We start from the raw sequence: 21702 nt of genomic DNA on the forward strand, positions 1-21702 counted from the left end.
TCCCTTACTTCTGGGTATAATGGGAAGCCAGACTTGTTCTAGGAAATTTTTCCAGACAGGCAAAGGGGCCTCCCAGACATCTGTTTGCCTTCCCTTTGGGGGGCACATATGAGGAAGGGGGGTCTCCTAGGGCAGGACCCTTGACCACTCTGCCAGCCTCCAACATCTCATCCATAACCTTCTCTCCTTCTCCCACTAGAAACTCTGCACCCTCTCACCCATCCCCCCACTAATTTTGAAATAACTCATCTGCCTGGTGTGTCTGTTGCCCATAGCATTAAATGAACATGTGATTTTGTATGTGTTTATTAATGTTTGGGCCAGTTGGTACTTCTTGTAGGTACAGTCCTACGTGCTTGTGCGTGTGGAACACATGTCTGCTGACCTGTGGGCCTGTGTGGGTCTAAGTCCAAGCAGCCAGGAAGGAATATAATCATAGTTGAACATTTGCACCTAAGTACAACATACACATCTGATAGCTGGGAGTATGGTCAGGATTTATAGTTTGGGTAGATGGAGAAGGGATGTGATTCGCTCTTTACTATCAGTGAATCAACTTAAATTTGGGGGTCACCATCAGTGGATCTCTTACTAATCACGTTATGTGAACTGTGTGCTGTGCACTGTGAGCCTTCTGTAGGTAGCAGAGGAAAAGGACTTTGCGCTTCAAAAAATGCGAAAGGGCTTAAAGAGGCAGGACAGACTTTCTAAAATCCACCTGGAAATAACAACAAAGTTGCACAGTTTAAAATTCTGATTCAGAAATCTACTTTTAACCCACTACCTGTCATATTCCTTTTACAATAACAACCCCCAAACTTTTATTTTACTGCAGTATTTGGTTTATTTTTTTTTGCTATTCCATCCTGTTCTGCAATATGTACAATTACAAAATCTCTCAAAATAGTAACTCCTTTAAATGGTAATGCTTTTGCTCTATAAGAAGAAGGATAGAACAGCCGTTGAATAAGAAAGCAAATACATAGGGATTTATTGATAATCTATTTCCTTTAGTGGAAATCTCCATTTTCTTAATTTCGTCCAGTTATATGCTTTAAATAGTTTTAATGCGGGAAAACAGAGGAGGACTTTCAAATGGATTCTGGCTCCCAGTTGATCACCTAGTAAATGACTTCAGTTGGCTGCAGGGACACGGAGAAACACTTCCTGGAGTCCTCGCGCAGACCGGACGCGCGGGCGGGGCGGCCCACCTACAAGTCCGCGGCGCTGCGGGCCGGCGGCTGCGGGGCGCTGGGGTGCCGGGCCGCGCGGGCCTCTGCTGGAGGGTCCCGGTGCCGGCGCCCCCGCCTTCGCGTGGGGCTCCCTGATTGGATCCGCCTGGGCACTGCGACCTCGGGCTCGCCCCTCGCCCGGGGAAGGCGGCGGCGGCGGCGGGTGCTCGCCGGGACTTACCCCGGGGAAGGCGGCGGCGGCGGCGTGTGTCGCCGGGACTTACCCCGGGGAAAGCGGCGGCGGCGGCGGGTGCTCGCCGGGACTTAAAACGGGCTGGTTCTGTTCCCGAGACCAAGGACCGTGCGCCCTACGGTAGGGGTCCGCGTCCCTCTGCTGGGGAGTGCTAGGCGCTGAGCGTGGACTCGGTGAGGTTTGCTTTTATGTCCCTTTGAAATGCACCCGGCTTGGAGGAGAGAGCTCTGGGAGGAGAGGCCCCCAGCTCCCGCGTGGGGTTTGAAAAGGCCGGCAGGGCGCGGCCAGGCTCGGCCGTGGGTTCGTGGTTCCTCCCTTTGTTATTTCGAGGGCAGAAGCTCAGGGCGCTCGTGCGGGACGGAAACCAGAGCCCAAGACCCGCGCGCGCCGGGACTGCGCTCTTCAGGGACAGAGACCGAGAACTGCGACTCAGTCACAACTTACTTTCTCGTATGAAAGTAACTGTTGCGCGTTCTGGGACGGATTCCGACTCTTAGTGAAGAGTGTAGTGAGAGCAGGCTCTCCTGTGGCGCTCATGTGTGCTACTAATCGTACGATTTAAAAACCGCTCAGCGGTCAGCCACCTCCGGACCGACCCGGGTTCCCCTGGGTGGAAACGTTTTCTTCCCTTCCGGATCACTCACTGGGGGGAATTTAGCACGCTTGGGAGGTGTGTGTGTGTGCGCGCGCGCGCGTGTGTGTCTCACGCCCCTGCGCGGCTTCTTCTTTGTGCCGGGAACTGCAGAGGGGCTCGGTCGGCCCTGGGCGGGCGTCCGCGGCTCCCGGCTCTGGGAGCCCTGCCCGGCCCCGCCGCCCTGGGTGGCCCTCGGAGTCCCCCTACGCACTCCGGGCCGGGAACGGTCCCGGAGGGGCCGAGGAGGGAAGGCTCGGGAGGAGAGCAGGGACTCCTGTCTCACGCCGGGTGGCTCGGGATGCGAGGTTGGAAGGCGCGCTCCAGCCGGGAGGGCAGCGGGCAGCGGACAGGAGCGCGCGTCGTCTCCCCAAGCGCCTTTGTTTGCTCCGGCCTGCCGGCCCGCGCGCTGGAGTCCGGGTCTCGGGGCCCAGCCCCGCCCGGGGCGGCAGGCAGTCTGGGAGCCCGGAGCCCGGAGCCCGGAGCCCGGAGCCCGGAGCCCGGCTGGCCCCCTCCTTGGGCAGGACTGGGCCGAGCCCCGGCGAAGTGGCCGCGGGGTTGAGATGCCGAGACCCGCCCGAGCGCGCGAGGAGGCGGCCGCCGAATCCCCCGGGCGTCAGTTTCCGGCTGGGGCCCCCCACGCTTGCTGCCATCCCGGTAGCTTCAGGGTTGTCTTCGGTTAAAGCCTGAATAGGGCTGGAAATGAGGAAACCGCCGGGCTGCGGTGCCTTTGTTACTAACTAGGGGATGGAGACCAGGAAATGGGCAGGCGGGGGGGGGGGGGGGGGCTCGAAGCTAAGACCTGACTAGAGAGGAGCTCTTGGCCTCTCTTTCCCTCCCTTTGCCCAGCTTTATTCTGCATCCTGATGTGGCAGAGTTTTAATTCCTGTTAGATACCGGTTATGTAGAAGCAGCAGCTTCAGTCCACCTCTGACTATCTCCCCCCACCTCTGCGCTTCCTGCCCCGGAGGGGCTTTCACCCGGGAGGGTCGCGCCGCAGAGACCCGCCCCCGGTGGCGGCCTGCAGCTCGTATTTAGGGTAGTTCTCTGATCCAAGCACACCCGTTAGAATTGAATTTGTTCCTCTGCGCCTTTATTTTGGGAAACTTTGCCTGGTCCCTGTGGGGGAGGGGAGAGGAATGTGACAGCTGAAACTGACCCAGAAAAACATGATTGAAGGGATTTGTATAAGGTAGTTGTGCTGACATGTTCCCACCTGAACTTCCAGAAAGGATGAATGGTGATCAGCAGCTGAGGTTTTAACATTCTCAAAACAAAAACAAAAAAAACTTACGGTAGATTTTATATCTTGTCAAGGAGGAACCTGCTTTAGGGGGCTAATTTGTTTCACTTTTAAAGTAAGATAATTCAGTCCCTGAAATGTTTCCATTATAGACTTAAAGTGATTCTCTTGCTCCTACTTTCTCCTCCCTTTCCTGCTTTCCCACATGAGTATATACTGAGCACCCTCTGACTCATTCTGACCCATCTACAGCCCCCAGAGGCTCAACTTCAGACCTTAGTGGGGAAGGGGGATGTTATGACAGGGAAAACTCAGCCTGAAGGCCAGGGAAGCTGTCCCTGCGGAAGTGAGAAGTGAGGGATGAGTAGAATCACAGACGATGTTACATACAAATGTTTTGCCCACAAAGAAAACTCAGTGGGTGGTAAGAATTTTCAAAATAAAGTACATGACCCTATCAAGCAAAATGGTCACATTATATTTCATTAAAAGGAAAATCTTTTAAAAAAGAACAATTCAAACGGTGAAGGTTTAGGAGAAGGAAATAACTTTCGATTTCTTAAATATGGAGCAGCTTGAATAAGAACTCATGGGTTTTGAAGTGGGTCATCTTTCAAAATGGGTCACTTTGGCTGGAATCACTGCACTTGGTGACTTTGAAATCTAAAGGGTCGAGTCTTTCCGAGAACCAACTGCACTACAGAATCCGCATGACACTGGATATGGTAGAAAGGAAGTGGGAGAAATTCAGGAAAAAACGGTTTCTTCTCAAAGTAATAGAATGTACTTTATCTTTTGGGAATTTTGTACATGCTCAATTGAATAGACATGAGCACTGTGTTTTATGGCATATTTTACCTGTTCTGGAATATTTCCATATCCATTATTTTACTCTGTTCTTAGAAAAATCTTGTTAAGAGATGGATCCAATGTACCTATGTTCCATAAACCAAGGCACAAGAGCACTACCTTTGACATCAGATCTCTACCTGTAGAGATTTAGCCAGAACAATGTAAATCAAGAATTAAGTACTTTCCTTACAGTATGTAGTATCTAACTATTATGTATTAGCTTATATTTATAGGAGTTAGAAAAATGTTCAGAGTTAAATAAGAGAAAATTGAGCAGTGAGATTTGAACTAAGAATAAATAAAAGCGATTTGAAAAAATTTTAATGCTACAAATTCAGAGGCAGGCTTTGAAGTGTAATTTATTTTTAAGATTTAGTGTCCATTGTGCCAGAAGCCAGTTTTCTACAGAAAGTAATGTTCTCCCAAATCTGCAGGCAACAAGGCCCCAAATATTCAAGTTCAAAATATGACTTCCTCAGATTCACTCAAGATTTCATATTTTATCTCTTTCTTACCACAGCTCCTTCTACAATTTTTTTTTTTTTTTTGGCATGGGCAGGCTCTGGGAATTGAACCTGGGTCTCCAGCATGGCAGGTGAAAATTCTGCCACCGAGCCTCGGTCTACAACTTTTTAATAGTGCTCTAAGAAAAGTAATCTAAAAGGTTTTCTCTACTCAGGTTTCCTTCCCCATAATTTACAGGGCCTTATAATCTCATAACTTTAAGTGCTTGTGGGACAGACACTGCTATTTCCCGTGAAGTATAATGGAAACTGTGTTTGATCAATTAGAAATGGTGTGTCTGTTCTCAGACTCAACATTATCTGGTTTGTGTTACATGATCCTTTGCAAGCAGATCAGTATTTTAAAAACTCATATCTAATAAATAATTTTTAGAAGAATATTAACAGTACAGCTTATGATTTTGAGAGGAAAACAATCCCTAACATCAGCCATCTACCAAATGAACTGTCATGGTAAAGAGAGCTTAGAGGAAAGAAATGAACACATATTGAACATCTAATCTGAACCACACATTGTCAGTCAATTATCTTAGATGATCCTTAGTAAACTCTAAACGTGGTTTAGAGACACGTCAGCCTCATCTGACCAGTAAACTGAAGAGCCACAATATAAACCCACTTTTGATCACATTTCTAAAACTCGATTTTTCCACTCTGTCTCGTTACCTTGCCAGATTCCAGATTGTATGGGAACATTTACTTACTCTTCGGTACAAGATCCCACCTGAGACACCTGTGAAGCCTTTACAGTATCCTGCCTGTGGCCTGCTACACAGTATGTGATGAATTAATTAAATGCAGATATTATCTACTTCTCAAAGGCTGCCCGGCATAAAGCATGGCACAAGGTAGGTACTTAATAAATGCTAGTTAGCTTATTATAATAAAGGTTGATTGGCACAGAAACATGTATACATGCACCTTATGCTTTCTACCATATTTTACTTTGCATGTGTTGTAAAAACAAAGCTTGTTTCTAAATATCCAGAATGGGACAGATAAGCTGTCATTGGACAACAACTTAAACCAGGTGACATGGTCACCCTTTTTCTAAATCTCTATTTTTCCATACCATGACTTGACCATAGCCAACCTTTATAAAATCTCTTCTCTCTTTTCCCTTCCAGCCACAGAGTATGTGGTGCTCCCCACTCAAACCACAATTTTTTTCTGCTCTGTGTTTTTTTTGAATTCCTATTAGTCTGTCCTGGAATGTCTCTCTCCCTTTCCTCCCCCATCGGACTCTTTTAACCCAGTTTAAATGCAGCCTCTCTCACTCTTCCCTTCTCTCACTCTTCCTGAAATCTCTCCTCTTTTTCTCCCCAACCCATGTTCAAATTCTGTGCATTATTATAGGTCCTGCATGTCTTATAGTACTTTCACAAAGCCTTCCACAGTTTCTATTTTCTTCCCCCACCCCTCTTCTCAGAGATAAGCTCTTTCTTCTTCAGTATAGGGATTTCCAACATCGGTTTCATGGGTGGCTTTTACACTGCCTCCCCTGCCCCCAACCCCAACTCAATACAACATTTTTAATGTGCCTTGGTCAATTTTTCTGGGGTAAAGTCTTCCTAAGAAATCTCAAGAATGTCTGAAAAGCTTCGTTTGAGAAATCATTGATCCTATAGTGACCTAGATAAAGCAGTCATTGTGTCTGAGGCCTGCTAACAGGCGTGGTGGGGCGGCTGGGGAGGGAGTGGTGGCAATTTTTAGCATGTTCTATATCCATTAAAGGGAGGGCATGCATTTTAGGTGACAGATCTTAGCTCTTCCTGGCAAATGAACTGGTGTTTTGATTCATCCCCAACTTTAAACATGTGATAAATCACTGTTCAAATCTTTTATCATGTTCATTCCTTGTGTGTTGTTTTATGAGCCAACTTTGAATATATCTTCAGTTTTCCTGCCCTTAAACATGAGAAAGTTTTGATATAGCTTTTTAAATAAAAGAAGGACACCTTCCCAGGGCTAGGGTATGTGTGCACGTATAAGTCCTCGCCTTTACTCTCATTCAATACTTGTTTGTCAAATACGTGTTGAAAACATCCTCTCTGAGACCTAGACTATTCTCATTCTCTCCTTTCCTTCCCTTCCGAGTCTTCCCTTACCTCCTTCTGCCACTTGGGTTTTCTGCCCTAGGTACCTCCCTCCGCCCCCTGCAATCTTCTTTGTGGACAAAAGACTTTATGCACCCAAAGGACACAAACTCATGAGGTCATTTTGCTTACTGGCCAGTGAAGCAGTGCCAGTGCTGGGTGAGGGGGGGTCACAAGGAAGGAAGAAAACTTGAGACTGGGGGTTAGGAAAAGGTTAAGATGCAAAGAAAAGGAAATGACCTTTAACAAAATGCAGATGGGAGCAAAACAAAATTGACTCCAATCTTAATACATGTTTAATAAATATAGAAGTTTTCCGGCCAATTCCCTGCCTCTTGGGCTGCTTCTCTTGGTCCTGCCTGCCTCGTTCCTGCCCCCCCCGCCCCCGGGCCCTGCACCCCCTCCCATTCAGACCAGAGCCCCATTGTGCAGGGAGGAGCTCAGGGACAAGCCTGCTCGGTGCCCCCGTGGGGAGGAGGTGTTTGAAGGGCGTGTGGTAAGCACTGTATCTTGCAGCCTCCTTTTCTTCTGTAAAATGGGGGAGACCATTTCTCCCTCAGAGGTTATTGTGAGGCATGAGGAGTTCACATAAACATGTGCACACGCATAAGTAATTCAGGGCAGTGCGTGCTGCAGGTTGTGGCTGTGTTAGGCAGCAAGTTAACAAGAATTGCACTTAGAGAAGCGAGCTGCGCTGTCAGCCTAAACAACCGGATGTTGCCAGCTGCATATGGACAGCAAGCCTAGGAAAGCAGATGTTTGACTTCTCTGAGACCTGCTTTACATCTCAGATTTTTTATTTGTTTCAAATTCTGCATAATCAAATTGGTTATTGGGAATTTTATGACTTTCACTTAACTCCTCTGAAGTATAATAATTCTCTATAATCCCATGCCACCGGTTCCTGTAGGACGGACCCAGCCTTCGTCTTTGCCTGTTCTTCATCTGCTAAGTCCCTATCTTTGTTTTTCCTGTAGCCAGAGAACAGAAGCCAATGCCTTTGTTCACCTTGTTAAGGACATACAGCTTAGTCTATGGAGGCGGGGACCTTGTCATTGGATTCACAGTTTCACAATCCAGCCTCTACACTGCCCCACCTAACTCTAAGGTAAAGGCTTTCCCTGTAGAGGGACAAGTCCAGTGGCCCCTCATCTTTGCCAGTGTATTGAACTAAAGCCTCGGCCACAAAAGCACCTGCAGACAGCTACTGAGTACAGGCCCCATTTAGGAAGCACTCAAATTAAAGAATAATTTAACATTTGCAAAAATATCTTAAATTGTCATACTTAAAATGTGAGTTGTAAATTCAAATTTCAAGCTGTTCTTGAACAAAGAGAACAATTAGTACTAAACTGTAGCCAGTTTTCTTATACAATTACCGCAATTGATTTACTAAGAAAAATCTATGAAGATAAAATTCTAGCCTTTTCAGTAAATTGAGGGCTTTTTATTCCTGATTTCTTTCTTGTAACTTGGCAGTTTGACTCATGAAGGCTGATGTTAGCTGTGTTTAACAGGGAATAGATGATCAGAAAAGATAGGAAAAAATACTTGGAATATAGAGCAAGTTGTGATATAAAGATGGTACAGAACATGTTACCTTTCTTTCCTTTGAGTTACGCCTGGGCAGAAGCCAAAAGCTGCCTTTCACGTGGGATTTGAAGTAAGAAAAGGTACAAATACTGAGGCTTTTTTTTTCCAGCTGTGACTTACTAGAAGAGCCTCAAGTTTATACTTAGATTTTTAAAAACTGCCACTTTTATATGACTAATGGAAATATTCTAAGTATTAGATTGACATTTTAAGGAAGATAATCAGCTTTCTAGTCCTGAAACTGCTCAGTGGCAGGTTTCCAGTAAGGAAAAAAACTAGGGCTAGAATGGAAAGTTTAGATTTCTTATTTTTTTTTTTTTGCATATAATAACTCCAAATTCTAGTCTATTAGTCTTCCCATTAAATGATATTGCCCATGTAAACAAAATTTCAAGGTTTATTTTTGTTTTCGCAGCGCTGAAAATGAAAGACTATCATTTTATAGTGGAAAGCTAATTCCCTCTAGAGCGGGTTTGTCACCTTGGCAGGACATATCCATTAAGGATGTCCGAGTCTCAGGAGATGATGTGGGCAGCACTGAAGAGCCCTGAAGGGGTGGGGTACGCATTGCCCACAGTGGGGGTTAGGGCGAGTGCTGGCGTGGGGTGGGGGCATGTGTGGGCGTGGGGGTGTGTGCAGCGGCGTGCCAGTTCATCTCTCAAGCTCCAGCCTAATGCATATTGAACCAGGCAGTCATTAAAAACAGAAACGTGTCATGACTGCCTCTTGCCCTCAAGGCTCTCCATAAACCCATTTCCTTGTTTTGTCTCAAATGCATGCCATAGTTCAGTTCTTGCCTTGCCTTCTACAGGGATTGCGCCTTCTCCTGCCGTCCTCTGGACCCTGTTTATCCTCAGGCCCACTGAGTCCCCCGACTAACCCGCCCCTCACCGGTCTCTCTCCTCCCAAGACACTCGTGTTGGGCCTGGAGCTGGTGCCAGCACCCTGTCACCTACTTGGCCGAGCCGGGCAGGCTGTTTTCCTGTGGAGTATGAGTCTTGTTGCAACTAGATGGAACGCGCTTTGAGGTTGGGTGGGACCCATAAAACGTCATGGTCCACCACAAGCCACGCAAACACCTGCATGGCATCCCCGTAAATGCTGGTAGGAGTAACTGAAGCATTGGACAACTCAGGTGGTTTAACTGGGAAGAGTACATATGTCATCATCTTGATTAAAATTTCAAAATTCATAGTAGGTTTTGCTTATATCTGTGATTCAAATATAAGCAAAACCAACAAAATAAGTTGTCAGCAGGGATGAAGTACAAAATATCTGAGGGGGTCATTATAGGGAAGCCTGTAGCCATCCTCTAACTAATCTTTTTTCCAGAAAACTTTAAAGGGCTCTCTTGAGAATAAATATTCTTTTGAATGGCTGAATGTCAGAGCTCTCAGGCTGCAGTGTATGTGGGGGTGGAGTCCACCACCCTCTCCTCTGATATTCCTACTTGTACGCTTGCACTTTCAATCTGTTAGAAAAGAGAATACTAATGATACCGGTTCCTTCTCCCCAACCCAAATAAAAGCAAAACCAAATTATATTCTAGATATTTGCATGTTTTCTACCAAGCAGTTCTTCTGTTCTCTTCCATGCTCTTTCCTCCTTCATATTTAGCAGGCTCTGAAGTCGTCTCTGCTTTTTTATTTCTTCTCAGTGATATAACATTGATATTCTTCCCCCATTTTCAGATTAAATCACTAAATCCGAGTGAAGTGAGGGTGCTCAAGGTCACACAATACAGCTGGCCCCGAGCGGGGATAACCTTTGGGTTTCCAGCCTGTTGGCCAGTCACTGGACCGTGCTGTGGTGCACAAAAGGAGCTGCGCCCAGTGCATTCTGTTGTGGACGGTTGCTGAGCTTTGCATTCATTATTGGATCATTTTGTTTCCTCTGAGACCCAGCATTTTCTTTCATGGGATTGGGCAGGCTGGGGTGGGCTTCTCCCGGCCCCCCTCCCCTGTACTTCGAACCTGGGAGCCAGAAGATGTGCTTTAAAGAAACTTTAAAGCGCTGTACAAACCAAAGCGTGAGTGCCAGTGTACATTGCTTGGTCTTCATCCAGAAGGCCAGAGCCAATGCGCATTGTTTAGCTGTAATTAATGAATTTAGATGAGGAGGGTATTTTTGCTTTTGCCTGGGAAAGCCTGCCTAGTGACTGTGGATTAATTTGGAGATGAATGTTCTTTTTTTAAAAAATTATTATTTTTTATTACAACAGTTGTAAATTTACAGAAAAATTAAGCAGAAAGTACAAAGTTCCTAAATATCTCTCTCTCACACACACACGGTTTTCCCTAGTATGAACATTTTACATTAGTATGGTACCTTTGTTCTTATTCATGAGCCAATATTATTTTAGTGATGCTGTTAACTTCAGCACACTGCTTACAATTTGTTGTGCACTTCAGTGGGAATTTGTGGGTAGGTGTGTGGTGGGATGTTCTTTTCTTATCAAATGAAGCTAGTTAATCCATGTTTCCTGAATTTTTCCTCATCAGATCAGAACCCATCCATGGGGAGCAATTCAAGATGCTGAGGGTAGAGAAATCTTGGTTTATAACTTCATATGGTGTACACTGGAAAATAAATAAGTTGCCTGGATTGCTGGCTTCCTGACAGGTTATTGCTCATTTTTCAAAGAAGTGACTCTGAGGTTGATTGGGAAAGTTGAGGAAATAGGGGAATAAGGTAAATTCCTATCCATGGGTGGTGGGCGGCAGCGGGGGGCGTTGGAGAGGAAAATGCTGTTCCAGGGAAGTAGGGTGCAAATACACAGTGCTGTGGCCCCAACTGGGACACACTGGCACTCCTGGAGGAGGCAGTGTGCCAGTGGTAGCTGGAGGAACTCAAAAATGGGGAAGTCAGGGTGTTGTGGGCTCGGGGTCCAGCAGGGAGCAGCTGACCAGGCAGCGGAGTCAGGTAAGCGGCTGAGACCGTGCAAAGTGGGCCTGGTGGGCAGAGCGGGAGCTGCTGGCCTGTTTCTTTCCGCTCCGAAGGCCCCTGTGGTCGCTTCCTTCCCAGGGCCTGGGGGAATGGAAGCTGCAGTTCAGCTTCATCTGAGGATTTTCCTGACATTCCTAAATACCTTGCTTTAAGCCTCCTGTTCCTTGGACATGTATTGAGGAGGCAGAGGGGATTTTGGCTTTCAGAGGATGGTATGCACTTAAGTGAACGCTGCTGAAGGTCTGAGAGGAACCGGCCACCTAGAAGAGAGTGATTTCACAAGACCCAGGCAGGCTCCACCACCACAAACCCCATGCCTGCTGTCTCTCGCACGTCTTCTCTCCAGCATCTGGTCCAGAAATGACAGCCAATCCAAGGGTGAATTACTGATACGCAACTCTTAGAGCAGCGTGTCGCACCTTTTGATGTAAAGCACAATAGAAAATGCACTTTACATTTCCACCTTGAGTATACACATGCATAAAATTCAGTTCCGTCTTCCATGTACCAACTCTGCTGTTCTCTGTTCTGTTCTTTTTAAAGAAACTCTTGGCTGTAGCTTCCTAGCTGTGCTTGTAGGTTTAAGATCCTGCCCTGATGATAAAAGGCTATCTGTACTATTATCTCTGCACAGTGTCTCAGTGGGGCTTGGTTCTAATCTCGTCTGCTGTGGCCTCTGCATGTCATCTCTAATGGCAGGGCAGGTATGACCAGAAGGCCCAGACTTGGGAAGGGGCAGCCCCCTGTGGCCTCATGAGTGCAGCCAGTTTTATGTGGGGCAGAGAGGAGACCGGGGGCTTGCGGGTGAAGGCTCAGCACGAAATGGGGCTTCTGGCCTTGATGCTGGGGGTGTGGGCTCAATCTCCATTTGGGCCTGGGCTCTGTAGCCCACACTGTCCACCCCCCTACCCCACCCCGAGTCAAGCCCAGAAACCCAGGTGCCAGCCTGGCTGGGAGGGACCTGTTTCTGCAGACAAGGAAGGCACTGTGGCCTTTGTCCCAGGCAGCCCCAGGCAGCCCCAGGCTGGGCACCCGGGCCCCGAGCCCCCCGAGGCCCCCCCGAGATTCCCTGAGTGACTGGCTCCAGCAGTGAAAGTTGGCGCCAGCCCCAGGACTGTTCTTTGCTCCCCATTCGGTGCCTCGAGGCATGCGCTCCGACTGGGGGCTCAGGGTCCCTGTGATCACATGGGTTCACTGCGGGAGGCAGTTAAATAAAAGAGGAAGTACAGGAAGGGCAGGAAACGGTGTAAGAAGGCACTGTGGCAATCCACATGGGGCCAGTGGGGACCCAGCCTGGGCTTTCCAGAGCTGGAGCCTGAGGAGCTCAGGGTGAGTGGACTCGAGGTGGCGGGACAGCCAGGCCACAAGACCATCAGGGCAAAGGTCAGGGTGTGACATCACCAGCGCAGCTGTGCTTTCAGCCAAGGATTTGGTATCGCTGGAGGCCGAGATGGAGCCACTGGAGAGGCAGGTAGCAAGGGCCCTGTGGGCGATCTGATTTCATCTCGTTGGCACCCTGAAGGGAGCTTTGGGAGAGGTTTAGAGAGGGCAGAGGTGGGTGGTCACAGGTGAGGGTGAGACAGGGCCGTGGAGGATGGCTGGGCAGGAGACAGTGGCTGCACTCGTCCAGGTGGGACAGGAAAGTGACATGGGGGTGGAAAAAAGATTTAGAAGAAGCAATTCACAAGCAAAGCATGGGATTTAGAAGCGGAGGTGGAGGACTTGCAGTTTCTGGCGTAGACGCATGAAGTGCCATTAGCCACAAATAGGGAGAAATGGGTTACAAATGACAGTTGAGTATACCCTGTGTACTGAACAATTGTCGAGATGTCTTTATGTTTTCATTTAATCTGCATAAAGACATCGAAATTAAGTGCTTGTGGTACAACCTTTTAGATTTCTGGCTTAGATGCCTGGTGCAGTGACTAGTAATTCCCTGCAGTGGCCTTGATGTCTCAGTCTCCTGACCACAAAGCAGAGCTTCCTGGCCACTTTCTGCTGCTTCCCAGTTTTGACCATGTTAAGTTTGAGGTCCCTTTTGAGTTTCCAAATGTAAAAGTACAGAAAGATGATTACATAGATTTGGGGTTCGTGCAAATTTTTGGTTAGAAAGAGTTTTGATTGTACCTTTTGATAAGTGTATCTTGACTCCTTGACTGTGCACCTTGATGTATATTTTAACCAAAGACTGACTTCTTGGATTTTTACTGCTATGAGCTTTCTTTATATCAAGAGTCTGGTCTTGGGCAGGCCACGGTGGCTCAGCAGGCAAAAATGCTTGCCTGGCATGCCAGAGGACCCGGGTTTGATTCCTGTGCCTGCCCATGTGAAAAAAAAAAAAAATCTGGTCTTGACCTATATAGCTGCTTTCATCTTGACTATATTATTCAATATATTCATGGATATATATATTTTTAAAATGGAGCTTTACATATATTAGATGATAACCATGTTGGACACATTTTTTAAGGTTGGGAGAAAAAGGTCTTTATGTTCTGAATGGGAAGACAGAATAGAAAATAGAATAGTTCTTTCTTTCTATACTTCCTTAGAAAAAATAAACAGCTGTATGCCTTTGCTAAATACTGGTTGCTGTATTACCTTTTGTCCAGATCAGTCAGGTTATATTTGCTTTTTTAAGGAATTAGGAGTGATTTGTTTCCTTCTGACAGTTCAGGAACCCATTCACTTGTCATCTTTTCTCTTCTTGACTCTGATAGGTTTCATCTAACAGTCACAAGGAAGTACATGGAAAAGCTATGCAAGGCTAGTCATGGACACCCAGGTGGAAAAGCTGTGAGGTGCCAGTGCTCTCGTTCCACAGCGTGCGCCATTCTTTTACACTCACAGAAAAAAATGGTATTAAAAGAAATTATTTTATGAAATACAACGTCCCTCTTTAAAATTTTAATGATCAATATGTATTAAGATGGACATCTGCTCTGCAAAATATAAAGTTCTCTGGTCTCGAAGAAGCAAGCACCTGTTTAAAAGTGATCCTAAATAAAAACAGACCTGCATGGACATGAGAATGTTTGTTAGTGGCAGAATAGTCAAAAAATGGCAGTTTGTTCAGTTATTTGCCACTTGTTTTATAGTAAGCCTTATGATTTTTTTGGGACTGAATGATAATCAAATTGTGAACCATATGAAGTCCTACTCTTACAGGTACCTCATAAACAGCTATGAGTTTGTGAATGACAGTCTGACTCTTCGGCACGGCCCAGGTGGGACTGCCAGCTACCAGTACTTGATGAACCACGAGGAGAAGTGTCATGCGCAGGATGTCCTCCTTTTACTGTTTGTAAAGAGTGCCCCTGAAAACTATGGCCGTCGTTCTGCAATTAGAAAGACATGGGGCAATGAGAAGTATGTTTGGTCTCAACTCAATGCCAACATCAAAACTCTGTTTGCCTTGGGAACGCCCTCTAATCCACTGAAGCGAGAAGAACTGCAGAGAGCGCTGGACTGGGAAGATCAGATGTACAGCGACATAATTCAGCAAGACTTCGTTGATTCTTTCTACAATCTTACCCTTAAGCTACTTCTGCAGTTTAGTTGGGCAAATACGTTTTGTCCACATGCCAAATTCCTTATGACTGCGGACGACGACATATTCATTCACATGCCAAACCTTATTGCATACCTCCAAAGTTTGGAACAAGTGGGTGTCCAGGATTTTTGGGTGGGCCGTGTCCACCGTGGTGCCCCTCCCGTTCGAGACAGAAGCAGCAAGTACTACGTCTCCTATGACATGTATCAGTGGCCGGCTTACCCCGACTACACTGCCGGGGCTGCCTATGTGGTGTCCGGTGACGTGGCCGCCAAGGTCCAAAAAGCGTCCCAGACGCTCAACTCCAGCCTCTACATAGACGACGTGTTCATGGGCCTCTGCGCCAACAAGGTGGGGCTGGTGCCGCAGCACCACGTGTTCTTCTCTGGGGAAGGTAAGACCCCTTATCACCCCTGCATCTACGACAAGATGATGACATCGCACGGACATGTCCGAGACCTCCAGGACCTGTGGGAGGATGCCACAGATGCCAGAGTAAAGACCATCGCAAAAGGGTTTTTTGGTCGAATTTACTGCCGGTTGGTTAAAATCGTTCTCCTTTGCAGAGTGACTTATGTGGACACTTACCCTTGTAGGGCTGCGTTTGCCTAATACTACTTGAACGTCATCTGCTTTCACCGTCGCTGAGCCAAACCTGGAAGAAAAACCTTCAAATGTTTATGTATCCCGTCAGAAAACTGAAAATGAAAGACAGAGGTCTATTTTGAGAGCCCAGTGTACCAGAATGTCTCTTTGAGTCTAGAAGTGTTCACTATAACTCATCTTCTTCATTGCCTAAATTCATTTCAAGGACTTGATATTTAGGAAGGTAGTATATTGTTAATGAGAATAAAAATAAAGGGAAATTCAAGTTCTCACTTAGGGCACATGCATATTCAAGGTGCAGAGAGATCACTGAGAAGCCTTGGCGTTTGGATAATTGCTTTGGGAAATTACCAGGTGAATGTAGAGTGTAATATTTCAAAGAAATGAATAATGTTGGACCAGGTATACGAATTTATTTTTATTAAAGAGCACTTGGTGGATGTGTTGGCGTGGGGAGGGGTTCGTACAGGGCAAAGTAGATGAATCTGATGAAAGAAAGTCTCCTGTTCTTAAGAGGAGGTTTAGAAAAATGAACATAAGTTAACATCTTGTTTTCAAAGCTTCCTGTGAAATATGAGAAACGACATTAGTTCTGCCCTTAACTGGTGCTTTATATGGCTTTTTCTGAATATTAGAAAATGACACAAAACATGGGCAATTTGTTACCCATATGGTCCTTCCCTAGGGAGAAACTGTTAGTTTAAATAAGCTGATTTTAATTTAATGAATTTTCAACTGATTTTTGAATAATTTAATATTGGCCTGTATTTAGGAGAGTCATTTGAATGCGGTTTGCATAGAAGAATATAATAATGGAGAAGGCTTCAAAAGGAAAGATAGAATGTTAAAAGCCTCTTTTCTATGTAATTTATGAAGATAAAATTCTTAGTGTCCAGTCATTGTAATAATTATTGAAATCAGCTCCCCTTCCCGACAGGCCTCCTAAGTCATAGTATTCTACTCTAAGCTCAAGTTTTACATTGAGAGGATCAAACAGCAAGTCAAAATTACAGTGTCTTTAAAAAAAATCTCTTCTTTCAGCAAAATAGCTGTCAGAGGTGATTTTCATCTTTTAAATATTTCAAATTTGAAAGCAGAAAGAGAAAAGTCACCAGAACGAGGTCTAAAGTGTTTGTAAAAGCTCCATGTTGTTTGTGCTCAAAGATGTGGCTGAGAGTTCTAAAGGTAAATGGCATTTATTTTACAAAGCAGGATAAAAATGTGACCCTGATGCAGACAACCTCCCCTTACTGCAGAAAGAGCTTTGGGGATTCCATAAAGACAAAATAGTTTCTCCAGGAAAAGCGGTTAAACTGATTATAAAAACCTTTGCATAGCGGCCTGCTAAGGAGAACTAAGATGGCTCATTTAAGAAGATGATATCTGAAACATGCAAAACAAAACAAGAATCCTCAGTTCTGTATATACAGCAGGATGATGGTATTTATAATTTAGAGGTAGCTTTTTAATGTTTACAGGTTATTTTTTTTTTCTATTTTGAAACTTGAGGCTTGTTTACATTTGCTCGGATAATTTAGTTTTGTTTAACCAATGTCAAAATTACAGTATCAAATATTCTAGGTTGAAATTACTTTCAGAGTAGGTGCAGGGTCTTCAGATCATTACAGTTTGAAGTTTCTTCGCCATTCTGCAAACTGTAGAGAAAAAAGGCACGTTTGACAAAGCAGGTTTATAATGAACTTTCATTAGTTGATTCTTTAATAAACCGTTTGCTTTTCAACCTTGTGCACCCTGTGTGTCCCTACTAGAAACTTTAAATTTGCCATTGGCTGAAAAACATGTCTGTCTGGCCATTGAAATGATCTTGTTTACAGCACTACCTTTGTGATACAATTATTTATTGTTGAAAGAGCGCTCCTGAACTGTGTTCATCTTTTTATTTTTGCTTAGAACAGAATAAAACAGGCTTAAATTTGAAGTAAATATGAAGGCACTCCTTTCTCTCTTTTTTTTTAAGAAGAAGGAGGTTGCCAGATGCTTCCTTATTCAGACTTGAAAGGACTGAGAAGACTATTTGTAAATAAAAGAGTTCCAGCCTTTTAAAAAGGAAGGAAAAGACCATTTTGATGGTCCAATTCAGGGCTACCTTTTGAAAACTGTCAACAAAGGGAAAAAAAACTATCGGCCTGATGCTCACCTGAGTAGGAGATGATTGTAACCAGTGTTATTGCTCCAAACTTTTTACCTCTTGGTTGGTTTGCATCTCTTTCCCATATTACTAATTTTATACCAAAAAATGTTAAATATTTATATTATTTGAATTTCCCTCTTGTATGGCAAATACCTAGTGGGTTTTTAAAAATAAAAATTTGGTTTCCAAAAAACAGCTTAAAAATTGTCTGCAGATGTGTACTTTCACAAAGTTTTTTTCAATTCTGTGTGAACACACTTTGCTTACATCATCACCTCGCCCCGTTTAAGGTCAGGGAGGTGGGCCCTACAGGACCTCGGGGCTGTGTCCCTTTGGGAGTGATGCGGTGCCTGCAGAGAGGACCGCGTGTCCTCGACATTGAGCAGCTGCCCCCACGCCTCTGACGGATGCTGGGGCGTCGGATGGGGGTTGCTCTTTTCGCCTAACAAATGGTCCAGGAAGAGATGAAACAAACAGTTACTTAAGGTCTCGAGACACCATTTGAAAGGTCCTGTTTCCCTCTCTTTGCTATTGTTAATGGTTCAAACATAGATTCACATTTAGCCCCAGTTTCTTAATGTCAGGAATGTTATTTTGCCTACTTTGGAATGTTTGATGCTCGGGTGTATTTGTACATAGTATGCGCTCATTTGTATTTTTTACTGATTCTCATTTTTAGCATCATTTATAGGGTAATTTGATCTATATATTTTTAAAAACTGAGCAGTATCTGAATTATTTGGTTATAGTAGAATTTTTTTTTTGTAAGGCATGGTTGGGTTGTTTGTAATTGGGACTCAAAATCATGACTACTTGCTTAGAAGACTTAATTAACTTGACCTGTATTTGGGGAGTTTAACTGAACACCATGGTTGTAATAAGGATGGAAATAGAGAACTCTTTTTTCTTCTCCTTGCAGTTCTACAGGTTGCAATTTTTTTTTTAATTGTGGAAACATATATGCGTAAAATCTCCTGTTTTAACCACTTTCGAGTGTACAGGTGACCCAGGTTCTTTAGGCTGCTGTTCTGCTTCAGCGCTGTCCTGCGAGACAAGTTTAACCACAGCCTTTATCGCAATGCTCCTCTGCTTCAGACTGCAAAGACCTCTTCCTGCACCCAGCGTCGCACCTCATCTCTTGTCCCTGATTTTCAAGTCCCTACTTCTCCCTTAATTGCCAATAGCTTTGCTTTCCCCACTGCCATGGATTGTTATCCATCACGAGTCTCATACAGGCCACCTGTGCTTAAGCTTGCGTTCCTCACCAGAAACCCGGCTTCTACTCCTGTACCTGCTAAAATCATGGCCGTCCGTGCCTCATTCCATTCCTTGGTTTAGCATTTACTTCTGCCTACCCCGCCCCCCAAAATGTCTACTTCATCACATATATTTACTGTTTCATCTCCCAACTGTTTTATTTCCCTAACTAAAATGTAATTCTGAATGTAGGGACTCTTCGCACAGTGCTATCACATAGCACGCAAAATCAGTTTTTTTTCCAAATATAACAGTGTTTTCAAATATAATAAAGTAGTGCCAAATGAAAAGTGTTTAATTATTCAGACTGTTAATGGACAGTTTCTGGCATAACATTTTACCTAAGTCACTTTCGAAGTACATAACTTACTCAACAAAATCTGATCGTTTATACCTCCCATGCACGTTGTGCCTATAAACTCCAGCACTCACAGATTTGTACTAATTATGCATCAAAACTTAAATCGATGAAATCCAGAGTGAATAAGGAAATACAGCAAAAATTGGTGACCTTAAAGCATTTATTCAAAGCTGGTGCTAGAACAAAAACAGTAGTCTTCTAGATTTTATCACTTGCTTCAACCACTTGCTAATTTTGCCTTTTCTCAAAGTTTTTTTTTTTGCCAGAATCATGAACATATTTTTGTTTTAGTCATCAGTGTGGTAACTTTTTCCTTGGTATATTGCATTAGGTGTATGATTTATTATCTCACTGTAAATTAAGACAATAATTCCTAGACTACCCTAAAGCAGCCGTTTAACTAAGACTTTTAAAATTATGAAAATAGGTATGGTTTTTGGTAATAGTTAAAAATGTCCTAAAAGAAACCTGTCACTTAAGAAAACAGTGAAACACTGTGTATGTGGTACTTTGCTGTGCCAGCCTCACGCTTACATGTCTCGGACTGGGCCGCTTTCTACACCGAAGGCACAGTTTCATCAGGAAGAACCGTGAGCACACCTTACAGTGAAAGAACAAAGGAGAATAATTAAACTAACACTGGCTTCAGTCCAGAGGCAAGTTCCTAATGGTATTTGTTCTTTCATTCTATGGGGTGTTTTGTTTGGTTTGGTTTGGAGGGCTTGCTAAGAACTAAGCATTGAAAGAGCCCAATAGAAGCAGCTCACAGTGAAAGGATGTGTGAGGGGTGGGAGGGGAAAGAAGCAATTATCGACAGTGTGATAAGTGCTGGAACAGAGGTAAGGAGGGGAAACTTGAGTATTAAAAGTGCTTTATGCTTCTGGGTCTTGACTGCCCCAGCTCAGGCTTTTGGAACTGCCTAGTGCCACATGCCAACACCTTCGTGTAGACCAAAACTCGCATTCAATTTGTATAAACTTCATCTTTTGGGCAGTTAAAAGTTAAATGCTTTTAAACCGACACTTTAATCAATACCCAAAAAAGTTTACATTGAGTGTTTTCTTGATAACCAATTTTTCTAAAAACACAGTGCATCCTTGGAAGTTTTGGTTGATCGGATGTCTTTTTCAGATCTTTTGCTTGCACATTTTGTGAGATTCATGAGTTTAGTATTTAGAATCAATGTGATTTTATCTGAGAATGTGATGAGATTTAAAACAGAGGATCCCCTCCCGACTCAGAGGGGGAATAAATGACTAAAAAGTGATTCTGCAATTTTACCTGCCAGGGGAAAGATTTTTAAACTGCTGCACTTTGGAGCTCTCCCCATCTCTACTGCTTTCAAGCATTTCTTCATTCTGGGATGACATGAATTTTGGTAAGATAGGTTGTTGAGGACTTTTACACTCTCTACTGTATTTCTTATCCTTGATTTCTTTTATTAATTGAAAAACTTTTTTCTAATCGACAACAGACCCTGCGTCCCATCTTATTCTTTCTTGGGGGATCCCCCCCCCCACCCCACTCGATGGGTCTGTACCGTCTGCCTTCAACTTCCTTTAGGAGCATCAGAAACTTATTCTTAGAAGCACTTATCTTTTCTCCTTAATAATGAGGGCTGTTAACATTTACTTTCCCCTCACTGATTCACAAAGAAGATACTACATTTGAACCAGAAAGGACAATGAAGAGATCATTTGAGTCAATATTTCCTTTTATTTTTAAGAAGTTGTAACTTGCCTGGGGCCGAGGAGAAAGCCAGAGGCAGAGCAAAGGGAAGAGGGTGCACTTAGACACGGGTCATGGGTCGCCCCGCAGGCAGGAAAGGGGCATGGTCAGCGCTGGACACTGGAACCAGTGGCGAGGTCCCGTCACCTCTCTGCCTTGGCGTTGCCTGGACTAGGGAGCACTGTCCTGTCCTGGGGCCGTGAAGATGAAGTGAGGTTGGGGCAGTTCTCTTAGTGGGCCTCACATGCATGAAGGACTCAAATATTGCCGCATTATCTGCTTTTGTTCTTTATTAGTAATAATTTTATGATACTCTTCTTGTACTCTGTACAGTATACAAATTCTCTTTGTTGTTTAAATTATATTTTCTTGAGAGTTAATTGAGTGGGAGTCTCGCTTCTTTTTTGAGAACAAGCAACTCCTGTTATTCTGAAAAATGTTATACCTGTTTGATTCCTGAGAAGCACCTAATTAGTAGGACTCAGGGTTAATTTGACATTCACTGCCCAGGATGGGGCCTTGTGCGAGGAGCTTTAAAGTTAATGCAGGGGATGGGATTTTAAAAGCCCATCTTCACAAGGCTTTTTTTCCCCCCTGTGAAGCTCTAAGCATTTAAAATTGTATTTACAATATCAATGTTTTACACTGATATCTTTTTTGTTTTTCAAGTTTTTCCCAACCTTGCCAATGGGACCATTCAAACAGTGTCATAGATTAAGGATACTTTAAGAAACT

At 44.4% G+C, this 21702-nt stretch overlaps 1 protein-coding gene across 2 annotated transcripts; it reads left to right on the forward strand.

Moving 5' to 3' along the window:
- Positions 1–1240: 1240 nt before the first annotated feature.
- B3GNT5 (UDP-GlcNAc:betaGal beta-1,3-N-acetylglucosaminyltransferase 5) lies at positions 1241–17982 on the forward strand. 2 transcript variants are annotated; one of them, XM_077161165.1, is made up of 3 exons: positions 1241–1598; positions 5350–5523; positions 14031–17982. In XM_077161165.1, exon 3 carries the CDS (start codon positions 14330–14332, stop codon positions 15473–15475), a length of 1146 nt encoding a protein of 381 aa, XP_077017280.1. In that variant the 5' UTR covers positions 1241–1598; positions 5350–5523; positions 14031–14329; the 3' UTR covers positions 15476–17982. The 2 variants fall into 2 exon arrangements, with proteins under 2 accessions (XP_077017280.1, XP_077017279.1); XM_077161164.1 differs by having other exon boundaries at positions 1241–1545.
- The last annotated feature ends 3720 nt before the right edge of the window (positions 17983–21702 follow it).

Source organism: Tamandua tetradactyla, chromosome 5 (assembly GCF_023851605.1).
Source record: "Tamandua tetradactyla isolate mTamTet1 chromosome 5, mTamTet1.pri, whole genome shotgun sequence".
NCBI classification, from domain to species: domain Eukaryota; kingdom Metazoa; phylum Chordata; class Mammalia; order Pilosa; family Myrmecophagidae; genus Tamandua; species Tamandua tetradactyla.

Excerpts from the sequence above, each read along its gene's own strand:
- B3GNT5 (XM_077161165.1), top strand. The coding sequence starts at position 14,330 with ATGGACATGAGAATGTTTGTTAGTGGCAGAATAGTCAAAAAATGGCAG.